Below are 13,218 nucleotides of genomic sequence, written 5' to 3'. Positions count from 1 at the left end.
CCTCTAAGGTGATTTGATGAGTTGGAGGGAATAGAAAGCCGGGTGGGACTGACGGGACGGAAGAAGAATCGTCTGATTGAAGAGCTGAAAGTGGTGCTGCCAGTGCTATGCTCTCAGTGGCGAGAGAGTGAGCAGGGCTCTCCTCCTTGTCCTCCGATTCCACGAAAGCGCACCTGGTCAGACGGGAGGGTGATCTCAGCATCTCAGGCTCCATGGCGATGTTGGGCACACACGCCCTCGACGGAGTGGGCTCGCAGCGGAGAAGAGCTTGAATTCTGTGATGGGCTCAAACTGCTTTGTTCCGACCGGAGGGTTCTGGCTGGGCACTGGATCTGGAGTGGGGCTGATTTCCCTGCTCAAGGCTGAGCAGCTTGACAGCAGGTGATTCCATAAATAAAAAACTGGGAGAAGTGGTGGAGGGCCGAAGCGCAGCGGACAGCCCGCGAGTCCGCAGCACAGGTGTGGCGAGGTCTGACCCTGGTAGACCCAACTGACCGTGGGAGCCCGGCGAGGCCAAATGATGGTCCACACTGAAATCGAGGGTGGGAGGAGTGTAGGTGAGGAAGTCTGGGAGACAGGTTCAGGACGAGCGATGTCCACTGAAGTCATAGGCAGTGTTACAGGCTCTTCTTGCTCAAGCGAAGACGGCTCCCAGCTGACCAGAGGTGGATCCGCGCCACTGAGAGGTGGATGCAGGGGGACTGGTGGGAGACGTTGGATGTAACAAAATATGGACCGAAGATGATCAACTGAGCACAAGCGATAATCTGCTTACTGTGCGTTCAGACTGCCGCTGACGAGAGTGTCAAAATTCGCTCTGGCTGCCCTGCCAACAACGCTGTACTGTGCATTCAGACCAATCGGAATGTAGAAGTCCTCTGCTTGAGAGGATTCCGGAGAACGCAGAGAACAAATTGCTTATCTGAAGAAAATATTGATAAATGTCATTAGGCTTAATACAGTGGCACATACAGCTATGCCATTTCAGACACAGCATGCAAACAATGTCAGACACCTTGGTCCACGCATCATTTTTCTTATTTATGTCCCTGTACGCAAACAGGGACACGTTGTATATTATTGGGAAACCCACCACAGCAATTATCAACCTCTCCTCCATTTTGCTTGGGAACTAATGTTTGGTTGGAACCAAAGTTTACACGACTGCATTCTCTGGAATCCTCTCAAGCGGAGGACCTCAACATTCCGATTGGTTGCCGCTAAACCGTGTCATAGCTCATTACCATAAAGTTGACCTGAATTCAACTCTCCTCGATGCCCACACCGTCCAAGACGCACCATGCCACTGCTCGCCGCCGGCTCACATTGAAAATGAATGACTTCCTTTGAACGCACAGTTACTTTCACTTTGGGTCGGGTCTTCTGTCACGGGTTGTGAGGGAGATACTGAACACACGAAGAAGAAGAAGATAGTAAAGATTAACAACAGGCTTTAATGATCCAACAGGGTAATCCAATGAGGTACATCCAAACAAAATTACACATAGACGAGACCCGACAAACACTCACAAACTGAACTTAAACAGGGGAGATAATGACACAATCACATCAATTTGATCAAAGTATTGCGTTTAGGTAAAGTACAAATATTGTCTAAATCTCATTACAATCACATTATGATGGTGCATGTAAACTTAGTTTGGAGAAAAAAATATCTTGTTTTATGTTCCATATAAGAAAGAAAGGTTTGGAAAAACATGAGGGTAAGTAAATGATGAAATAACTTTCATTTTTGGGTGAACTATCCCTTTAATAAACTTCTCACAGCTGCTGTATGTAGTTCAGCAGTTGTTACTCAGCAGTGAAGCGTACAAGAACATGAGGCATGATGAGCTATTCTGTGCCAGACAGATTGTCCACTCAAATCCCCGCTGGCACTGTGAAAATGGAAAGGGCTGCCAGCTCACTGCCTTCAGCTTGACAGCATTCAGTTAGCCTGTAACTTCAATTTATAAATAGGGCAGAACAACCAAGCAGATTGCACAATCTTCATCCTTCCCCAAAAAATTTGGCTGCCTTTTTGTTTTTTGGAAAGCAGCTGCATTCACTATGTCTTAATATGCATCTTATCCATCCTAAATAATATGCAAGATTAGAAGTAGTACACCCCAAATCAAGTGCAGTGACAATAGCATGCCAAAGGAATCTGGTTCAGGTTTTTATTTACCCTGCAAAACAGCCATTTAGTGTCTTAATATTCTATTTATTTAATTGATATAATTTAAGAATTTGACATGAAAGATGTCACATGTATACATTTAATAAAGTTAGGAAAAGAAGTCCTTAATAAATGCCCTGCAAATCAGTAGTAGCAGATATCACAAATATGCTTATTTAATGAGATCGTTTACCCATATATCTTTAAGACATTAGCTTATTTCACTTGCTGTCCACTAATGAGGGGCTCAATAAAGCAGCTTCAACTCGAGCTCTGATATACCCCCACAGCGACTACATATATAGAATTTGATTACATAGGGCAAGGTACCTAGATAAAGGTAGAGTTTGGGGAGGTGGAGGGATGCTGGACTGAAGAGAGGTACGCAGCAGCTTATATACTCTGGCTGTTGATTGAAAGATTTGATGGGCTCGCTCCTCCCTAACTTGCGTTTAGGAACTTCATTTACATAAGCTGACAAAACATTGATGATGATATTGCTTCAGAATAAATTACACATATCTTTTTTTCCCTTCTGTACAAGTAACTTTTTTTACTCAGACATGTGATCAACTGATTAATGAATCCTTACATGCAAATGCAAAAGACACAACTTTATTTCAGCAGTGAAGTGCATACTTTTAAGTGTGTAATACAAGTATGTGAACTAGGATAAAGCCACTGCTGCCTCTTTTGAGTATTTGCTTTTAGAAGTGATTTAAGAGCATGCTGAATTATTTTGCACTAAGAATCTTGAAACAGATGATTTTGTTTACTAAGGCATTTGAACAAAACCTAAACCTTACATATAACTCATCCTATAACACCTATAGTTTTGTACATGCAAACATAGCTTATATATCAGCTTCAGTTTATTCCCCAAATTAGTATGATCTCAATTCACAGTAGGTGGTTTGAACCATAATAGCGACTGCAGGAGGTTATTTAAGAACAGTTCATTGTGTTTTAGTAGGTTACACATACAATGGGTGTCAGGGTGGGTTGAGCAGCTCACTTTGTTCACATTCTCATTTTACCTGTTCAAAAAGCCCCAAGAAAGAGAACACAGAACTAGAAACGAACAGCTGTATCCATCAGCAAGAATACAGGGCTTAAAAGAAAGTCAGTTTCGAATTAGGAGTCTAAAGTTTAAAACCAGACAAAACTGCTGTTCCTCAATCATTATAACACGTTTAAAAATTGTGCTGACAGTCGCTTGACCTAAACTTCACATAACTTTCTGGTGTTAAAATATCTCAGAAAACCAAAGCAAAACCAAAAAGGTTACTAACGCAATTCCCAACAGCTTCCAAAAACTTGACCATCTGTTGGGGCAAAAACAGCTGCTAAAACAAGCGCTACAGGAACACAAATAAGACCTGAAAACAGTAGCATACGAACCATTTTAGATTCCTCCAGTGAAAACAAGTGCCTGTTAAAAATTTTGTGCTTTGTTCTAATTCAAAAAGAATGTAATTAGAACATATGACTTGACTAAACATTTGAGGAACTAGTATTAACTTGTAGAGAAGGCTTGCCTAAAATCCTGCAGTGAATACACTAAAAAAGCAATAGCCCGGGGTCACGTCAGAGAAGCTTACTGAATGTGGTCACTCGAAACAGAGAAGGACTACACCCCTTGGAGTAAGGCCTTTTCCTAACAGAAATATTGTTTTAATTATTTACATTTTAAATTATTTTTAAAATCCAATTATCATAAATATATAATTGTAGCAATTTTTATAAATATAACAATTGATTAAAATATTTTTTTTAATAAAACTTTGGAAATTCCTTTAAACAATTTAATGAGTTTTTAAAATATCTGTTATTTTAATTCATCTTTTTTATAACAATAGTGCTATTGTTGAAGTTCGGTAGTATTTTGATGGAAACTATAATTATCATAATAACATTTTGTTACTTGAAACTTAATTTCATAACCATGCGCAGTAAAAATGTTTTATCAGGTAAGCGGGAATTTGGTGCTTCATATGGTAACAACTGAATTATTAGTCAATAATATTATGACTATATCAATCTTTTTAGGGTCCAATTTTAAGGGTCAATCAGATGGAAATACATTTTCAGTGTGCATTACAGTAACAAAAAGTACAATGGTATTAATATAGGTGCCATGTTTTGTTTTAAAATGTACCATGGTAATACCATGGTATATGATTCCACGCTACAACAAGAGCCCTTTTAGTATATAAGTGTACTTGTGCAAATAGAATAGTCTTCTCTAATGTTAACCCGAGTGACAAAAGTACTTACATTATAATAATAGGTTATAACAGACGGGTGACTGTTATTATTTCCATGTTTTACAGTAACCGGGATATTTGTAACTGATGTGGATTGAGTGCCACGTCCCTTCCCCTCCCCCAGTACAGTACTTGACCCAAACTTTACTAACTTCTCACTTCACTATATTTAACTAGTGCCTTTGTAAACGCGTTTTGTCTCTTTTTACCGCTGCAAATGATCTTTGACTGTCTTTAGCATGTTCATATTTCCAGAACAGATCTACAGAGGCTAACCTATTATTATAACGCCAATGGATTATATTAATATTAATCCAAATATTATTTTTGGTGCTATGTTTTAGTAAATATGTACACACTTAACTTTCCCATTCATAAAACAGATACTGTAGAAATCTCTACTGTAGGAGTGATATGGTTGTGATTTTATTGTGATCGCAGCGATTTTTTAAATCATAACAGGGTTTTTCATCACCTGAACAAATCCGCTAGAAAAAACAGACATAGGAAAATGTCTTGAGAACCGGGGTTTTACAAGCGAGAAATTGCAATACACAGAACGGGAAAACTAATGCAAATATGCAGCGAAATTTCTAGAGTGTCTTGAGCCTGTGTCAATGATACAGAGTATGTTTACTGAAGCGAGTATGTTTACTGAAGCATAATAAGCAGGTCAACTTACTGTTCCTCCCTGGAATGAGTCGATAAAACAAAATCGGAAAATGTTGTTTGGTTAGCTTCTCTCCTTCTCTCACTCTTCAGCGGTTCGTTCGCTAGTCGTTCGCAGCTGAAATGTGGAAAGATCTACAGAGGACAAATGATTGGGCTGCAGCGCCATCTGCTGTTCACACATAGCAACTACAGTCTCCTACAGTCACATAAAAGCACACTCCTGAATACACATTTCTTCAAATACATGTAGCCTATTGTATATGCATGCATTACTTATTATCCAAGTCTCTCCTATCTACTTAGGACTGATGTTTTTAGCTCTGTATAGTGGGTGACATCTAATTTTCAGCATGAATAATTGATAAATAAGTACACTAATTCTTAGCGAAAGCGTTGCAAAACATAGCATGGTGCTTTTTTTGGTACCTGTTGTTAGTGTAATCATAAAAAGCATAAATAATGTACATAAAAAACTCTTTGTGTAGTCACACTTCTACAACGACAGAGGGCGCTGTTTCCACACTGACTCCATAGCCGCTGGCTGCAGCCTGCAGCTGCGCTTGATGACGTACTGACGTCGTAATATTTTGCGCATGCGTCGTTTGCAGGAGTACAGAAGCAATCACATTTGTTTATTTATATCAGTATATTATTATTTAGGGTGCTATATGTTATGTAAACGGAAAGCTTCCTGAAGTGGAGAGCGAAAGAGTTTTACGAAACACTTTTTTTAATTATTTGCTGTGTAGTACGACGGTGTGTTCTGTTATAAATATATATGTATTTTTGTGTCATTTATCGGGCAGCTGTGCATTTCCACGAACATAATCAACGAAACTGTCCTTTAAAGGATATCGTGATACTGAAAGAAGAGTCTCTACTCCCAGTTTACGTTTGTTACAAAGTTTCAAGGGCAAGTTCTATCTCTTACGCCCTGCATGACTCTTTAAAGTTACATTTGGGTCGAGCAAATGTTAAAACCTTTATATTGAACACACAGGCATTATCTTGTGGACCTTTTAGACATGCTGAAGTCATTCAAGCTTCTCTTCAACTGTAACCTGGTGTTATCACGCTCCTGCTCTGGATATGTGTCTCGAATGAGGTCTGTCTTCTTTTAAATACAACCATTTATTTATAATATAAAATAGAATGCCATTGGTTGGAGTACTGGAGTTAATAAAATGGATTATTACATTATTTTTAATTGAAGAATATTTGAACGAATCTCACAAAACCTGTCAAGAATATGTCCAGGTTATATTTCACATCAAAATAAAAATAAAGAATAAGAAATTATATTTTCCATTGATAACGGAAATGAAGATTATTTCTAAGAATTAAATTAAGAATTTGCATTGTGACTTTTGTACACAAATTAATTTATTATTATTTTTATTATTATTATTACAAATAATTCCCATGAGTTTACATTGCAAACAGTCTTAAAACTGTTTTCCCATCATTTTTCTGTGTTTATTTTCTAGGTGAATGATCTAATTAAATTAAAATTTCATGAAACATTGATTGTCTTGAATTCATATGCTGTTTTTGGTATTAATTATAATGTTGCTAATAATTCCCAGTGTGAATTTTGGTGAAATATTGCTCAAGCAATTCTTTCTTAACATCTTAATATAAAATAAAATATTCATGTTTAGGTACCTCATGAGATTAAAAGAGGATGATGAGGCATGTCGAGAAGCACTAAAGTCTGGAAACGTTCTGCTGTATCATAAGCTTGCTCCTCTACTGCAGAAGACCAACAGCGGCGTTTACAAACTGGCTTGTCTAAAAACCTCAGGTCTCAGTACAACACCACTTGAACTCTTCCATAACATAAATGAAAACATTTTGGATGTAAGTTTGTATGTTTGTATGCCAATTCCTCTAGATTTGGAACACATACTGGAGAAGGTTGGAAAGGACAAACACTTTGTTAACGAATCTTTTCTTCTGGGATGCGCTGATAAGGGTCAACCACAATTCTCCCTAGAAGTGGGTCAGTTAATACAGCCATTACTATACAATACTATGAATATATTTTAAAACTGAACACACTGCAACTGGAAAAAATTATCACTATAAAATTTCAGTTAGGCTACATTTATGCATTTGGCAATGTTGCATCCGTTGACTTACAGTACATTGCTTTGGTTTTGCTAGCTCCATGCTCTACTGTTTCAGATACAGGAACGCTATAGGAATGGGAATGTGAGTGGTGTTTGATTGCTCCTGGAATTTTTTATGACATTTTAAGTTCTTATTTCCATTATTTTCCATAAGTTTTCCAGGCCTGGAAAACAACATCAATATTTACAGGTTTTCTGTGACCATGCGAACCCTGTACACTTTATATTACTGCAGACACTATATATATCATCTCATGGAGATCTCTTCTCACTGTAGGTGATTTAGACCGCAGTGCATTGGAGCAGGAGTGTAGGGGTATGTTTGTGGGCCTCAGGACAGCTTTCTTCATGATAACTGGACCAGAGTCTGCTCTAGTGGCCAAAGTATGTACTTTAAGTTTCTAAATGTTGTTTTTGTGCCAGATGATATTTGATTTCAGAAAAAGGTGTAAGCAAACAGGTTGCAGGTTTAATCCCAAGGATCATCTATGAACTGACTAGGAACATGATCCCACTCTGTCACCATTACTACTTAGGCAATAGTTGCTGTTAAACTGGATACTTACATTTTCTTAACTGGTAACATGCGAATGGTGTTTGCTTGTACAAATCGTCCTGTCATGATGTTGGAAGTTAACCTGACAATCCCTAGTATGAACACTAATATGGCGTTATGTAGCCATCATAACTTTAGCTCAATTGATTCTAAAAGGTTGTGCTCTGTAACTGGCAAACCTTATGTGTTATGTTTCTTTCTTCTAAAGCTGTTTTGGGGATGTTTGTTGGTTGTTACATGGACTATGAATACTGACATAACTTACTGAAAGTCTGCATGAAATGAAAATTCACCTTATCTATTTTCTAAATGCATGTAATTGATCTTATTGTGAACAATCATCCATGCATATGTTTAATTTCTTTTAAACTCATAATTTTTAATCAAAATGTCGTAACTGGATCTTACAGTGAAACTACAGACTACTTTTGGTGACGTATGCAGAACTTCTTTAATCATTTAGTTTGCTTAAAGGCACAATATGTACGATTTTTGGATTAAAATATCCAAAAACCATTAGAACAATGTTATATATTTTGTTGACTTGTGTACTTAAAAATGATTCCAAGAATGTTTAAATCCAGAGAAATAAGCAATTTTAACCAGGACACGGACTATGTCCATGCGTCGCCTATCAATGAGATTACCCTCGATTTTTGGTTTTATTTTGTAGAAACCTTGGAAACACCAAAGACGCTTTAACATATTGTGTTATATTAGACAGATGAGCAACTGTTTGGACACATTCATCAACAGAAAACTAATCATTGTTTTATAGCTCAACACAGTAAGTCTTATAGTTTAAATCTCGTTTTCTTGATTTACCACGAGTACCATGTTTTATCATGCCTAATATTGATCTAGCTTACTGCAGTGTGCAACAAGTGTCTCATAGTAGCCGCCGAGCGAACACACAGAGTAGCATTATAACAATTTTTAAACACACAAATGTATCTAATATGATAAAACATAGCTGTGTTACTCCATATACGTATGACCGGAAGAAGCGGACGCGGTTGTCTGCGGCATAATAATAGCTTCGCTGCTCTAGCCGTGTGTCACACTCGTCTCTCATTAGGAATTGTCCAGCATCCTCTTTCCGCTCCAACGGCTTTCAGCCACACCCTGCTTTATGCTACAGTAATGAAGACAACACCTCCCATGATTCCGCGAAATCAAGGCGATATGATGATATGATGCCAAATAAGAAAACAGAGAGCTATTAAATGAATAAAGTTCATCTCTAAGAAGTTATTCATATAAATGTTTCGTGTTTGTTTTAGGGACAGGCTCTCCTTCGATGGCATCAGACCAATGGCTTTTGTAGTGCTACGGGTCAGCCTACCATCAGGAACCAGTCAGGAAGTTTCAGAGTTTGTCCCAGCAGTGGCATCACCTACTACCCCAAAGTAAGCAGGTGCTTTTCATGATGACACAATATGCACATACATGTCATCTGATAGAAAGGAGTGTCAGATTTTTCAAATAATTTCTGTTTTATCTCATTTGTTTCACTGATGCTGATTCGAGTTATATAGACGTGCTGTTGTACCTTCTCGATATACACTTTATTTTAAGGGTCCATAATCATGCGGTAGTTAAGCATTAACACACCAGTAGTCAATGATTAACTGAACATATAGTAAAGGAACATTAGCCATTATTTATGCGGTAGTTAAGCATGAACACACCAGAAATTGTCTTTAGTAGTACTGTATTACTGGGAACTTAGCCATAATTACTGGCTTATTCTGGTGAATAAACTTGAACAACACTTAATGAGTGTCATACAAATCAATAATTAATGTGTGGATATACTTTTCACTTTAGAACTTTATTCTTTATTACACAACTTTAGCAATTTATCACTCAAAACTGTAAAACCAACACTAATTAAACAGAACGATTCATTTTGTTCAGTTTGGCCTAATGGTTAGAGAGTCGGACTTGTAAATTGAAGGTCGCGGGTTCAAGTCTCAGTACCAGCAGGAAATGTAGGTGGGGAGAGTGAATGAATAGCGCTCTCTTTCACTTTCTTTATCCACAACTGAGGTGCCCTTGAGCAAGGCACTTAACCCCCAATCACTCCCTGGACACTGCAGCAAAAAATGGCTGCTCACTGCTCCAGGTGTATGTTCAATACTCAGTGCTGTGTGTGTGCACTTGGATGGATGAAATTCAGAGCAGAAATTTCGAGTATGGCACACCATACTTGGCTACACATCACGTCACTTACTTAAATTTTCACTTAAAAATAAGTAACTTTGCAACTATATGTCAACTGCTTATTTGTCATTCAAATGTTTGATAAGTAAATAATGCCAATATGCTCTAAATATATGTTCAGTTAATTGTTAATTACTGGTTTGTTAAAGCTTAACTACCGCATAAATAATGGCTTATATACCTTTACTTTATGTTCAGTTAATCATCAACTAGTGGTGTGTTAATGTTTAACTACCACATGATTATGGACCCTTAAAATAAAGTGTTAAATAATGGTATTTTACCATTTTGCTAGTAGCTAAGTAGCTATTTAGTCATTGTTTTAAGCTATTGTATGTAATGTAATAGTATGGCCACTTATTACAACCAAAGTCCTGTTGTGTTTAAATTAGTTCACACTGAGAACATTAACATAGGGCTGTTTGTACTTGACTTGCAGATGGCACCTGTAGTGATCGTGCTGGTGTCTGATGGGAGCAGATGTCTGCTAGCGCGGCAGGCCATGTTTCCTCCAGGCATGTACAGCGCGCTCTCTGGTTTCTGTGACATGGGTGAGTCAAACTTTGTTACTAGCTGCTGTCCATGCCATATCAGTCTGTGGGGATACTTAACCATTTTGTTATTTTACCAGCTCTATTTTATCAAAACATTTTGTAGGAGAGTCAGTGGAGGAAGCCCTGCACAGAGAGGTGGCAGAAGAGGTGGGTCTGGAGGTGGAGAACCTACAGTACTCTGGATCACAGCACTGGCCATTCCCACAAAGCTCCTTTATGTTAGCCTGTCACACAACTGTCAACCCAGACAAAACGCAGGTGAGACTTGGATGATGCCTTTAACTACTTCTTATAGTGAGACACAACAGGTCAAACACATAAATTCTATTATCAAAACAATTGTATTTAAAAAAAAAAAAAAAGAAAAGAAAAGAAAAAAAGAGTTAATATCACAAAACTTGTCAAGAAGATTACCAGGTGATGTTTCACCCCAAAAACAAAGAAGAAAAAAAGTCATATTTTGGTGGAAAAAAAACATTAATGCTATTTTGGCTTGAATAACATTTTTGCCATTATTTTTATGGTTTTAATCACATTTCATTCATTATTATTATTATTATGTTTTATTTATACATAATTGTGTTACCTTTGTATTGCCTTTAAGTTATTAATATATTAGCTTAAACAAACAAATAATGCCTGACCAGAATTAATATTCGCCTTCAATCACAGTCTCTAGTCTGAGTCTCTGCTTTTACATACAATTATTTTCTGGTGGTTTTTAATAAATATGGTAAAATATATATGGGTCAATGACGTGACGGGTCATTTTTTTTGTCCAAAGGCCTTAATGATAATAAAAAACAAAGATATGACATCCAAAGTATGTAAGGTAGTACAACCAGATACCTTTTTTTTTAATCCAAGAGGATTTAATTATATTTTGCAACATTTAAAGGTATTTTAAAGATTTTGAAGTGTCAAAAGGTCATTCGGTTTAACCGTCCAAAGGCCAATACAGCCATTTCATTTGTGATTAAAATATCTTAAAATGAAATAAATTTTTATGTTTTTTATTCTAGCATGATTTTATAACCTCATATATCAACATAGCGCAAAATGGTATTAAAATTATGTATAGAAGTCGTTGCTTTGTTATGAGAAAGAATGTCCGGAAAAATGAATTTCATTGATGTCAATCGGAGTAACTAATGTAAAGGGACCATTTTGGATCAAGTCAATATCATGTGACAGGATGTGATATCCTTCAGACACCTACAAAGGAGCGCATGGTCATGAAGGAAAGTAACTAACTCTCTCTTAACTATTTGATAAATTCATGTTTTCACTTGCTCATACCCGAACCCGCATGTCCCGAAACATCAGGTCATTCGGTACAACCGCTATAAAACATGGAAAATGTTGTAATACTTTAAAAACTTGTACTAAATATAAAATGTTTGATTGTCCTTTTGTTAGCTAGCTAGATATCAGTCTGTTAGCATTGTTTGAAAATATCATCATTCGGTATAACCAAAAGTGTCATTTGGTAAAACTGAAAACTGAAATTTTGGTTAAACTGAATGACTTTTTTGGTGACAAATTTTGTCCATCTTGTAAAAAAGCAGTGTTAAGTGATTATAAAAACCACATAATCTCATTGTTAACACTTAATAAAATTTCAAAATTAATTATATCTCCATTATGTTTTTTTACACTTTTAAAAACCTTATTCGGCAATGACCCATATACAGTATTTCTCTGTCAATTATAGAACTTTGTGTGGATGTGAATTGGTTCAATTATTAAAATATGACATGATAATTCTATTTTGAGACCCTGGAAAACATTCAGGCATATCAAAATAAATTTGAATACATTTAATTTAAACCAGCACAGTAGAGGCATTGCTGTTGTTATAACCTTTACCTGCTTTAACTGTGTTCGTGGATAGGTGAATATAGACACAGCAGAACTTGAGGATGCTCGCTGGTTCACTTTTGAAGAAATAACAGAAGCACTACAGAACCCTCCACGCAACCCTAAAGAACAGCCACCTGTGTTCTGGGTCCCACCTTCTTATGCCATAGCCAATCAGCTCATTCAGGAATGGGCCAATCAGCAACAGCTATCAAGAAAATGACATGGACTAAAGTAACCATGCAACTATATGTATGGGTTACCATTGATATAGGAACTTAAAGATAAAATAGACATAAAAACTTAAACAAAATGTATTAATTGTGATAACCTCAAGACACTGAGAAGGACTTCTTGTAAAGGGATCTTCAGTAACAGTCAAAAAGGGACTGGAAAAAATATGATAAATTGAGAATAACTATACAATGAGAATATAATTATGATAGTAATAATGATTTCATAGCATGAAATATAGTTGTAAATGTTGATGGATTGCATCAAGAAGCATCTGGATTAAGAAAACTGCACATCTACCTCAATCAGTTATGCATTGTAACTGTTTTTACAGAAAACATTTTAATAAACTTGTGTTTTTAAAATTATTTTTATGAATTTTATTACAATAAGGAGAATACCAAGAAATAGTAACATACTACATTTCTAACTTTTCACTATAGAATTGTCCCTAATAATGTTTGAATGTTACTTCATGCAACAACATTTGGGCATATTCACCTCAATTTTTTAAAAAGGTTATGTTGAAAAACAGCAT

At 36.6% G+C, this 13,218-nt stretch overlaps 2 protein-coding genes across 7 annotated transcripts in view; one reads left to right on the top strand and one right to left on the bottom strand.

Moving 5' to 3' along the window:
- Positions 1-5,281, bottom strand: part of p4ha1a (prolyl 4-hydroxylase, alpha polypeptide I a) — a 31,203-nt gene extending 25,922 nt beyond the window's left edge. For 2 of the 5 annotated variants that reach the window (XM_051914930.1, XM_051914931.1), the window contains exons 1-2: positions 5,129-5,268; positions 1,245-1,407 (exon numbers count right to left, since the gene is read on the bottom strand). In XM_051914930.1, coding sequence (XP_051770890.1) covers positions 1,245-1,302 — 58 coding nt within the window. In that variant the 5' untranslated portion in view covers positions 1,303-1,407; positions 5,129-5,268. Of the gene's footprint in view, positions 1-1,244; positions 1,408-3,580; positions 3,704-5,128 lie in introns of those variants that run through there. The other 3 variants (XM_051914932.1, XM_051914933.1, XM_051914934.1) reach the window with 3 other exon arrangements.
- Positions 5,282-5,685: 404 nt separating this feature from the next.
- Positions 5,686-13,048, top strand: nudt13 (nudix (nucleoside diphosphate linked moiety X)-type motif 13). Of its 2 annotated transcripts, XM_051914223.1 has the most exons (10): positions 5,686-5,874; positions 5,969-6,031; positions 6,119-6,223; positions 6,780-6,922; positions 7,013-7,120; positions 7,528-7,634; positions 9,090-9,215; positions 10,472-10,583; positions 10,690-10,844; positions 12,481-13,048. In XM_051914223.1, the coding sequence occupies exons 3-10, from the start codon at positions 6,144-6,146 to the stop codon at positions 12,667-12,669; spliced, it is 1,020 nt and encodes a 339-aa protein (XP_051770183.1). In that variant the 5' UTR covers positions 5,686-5,874; positions 5,969-6,031; positions 6,119-6,143; the 3' UTR covers positions 12,670-13,048. The 2 variants fall into 2 exon arrangements, with proteins under 2 accessions (XP_051770183.1, XP_051770182.1); XM_051914222.1 differs by having other exon boundaries at positions 5,686-6,223.
- Positions 13,049-13,218: the final 170 nt, after the last annotated feature.

Source organism: Ctenopharyngodon idella, chromosome 12, assembly GCF_019924925.1.
Source record: "Ctenopharyngodon idella isolate HZGC_01 chromosome 12, HZGC01, whole genome shotgun sequence".
Taxonomy (NCBI): domain Eukaryota; kingdom Metazoa; phylum Chordata; class Actinopteri; order Cypriniformes; family Xenocyprididae; genus Ctenopharyngodon; species Ctenopharyngodon idella.
The sequence above is the reverse complement of the archived record's forward strand: the minus strand, read 5'-3'. Positions and strand labels throughout refer to the sequence as shown.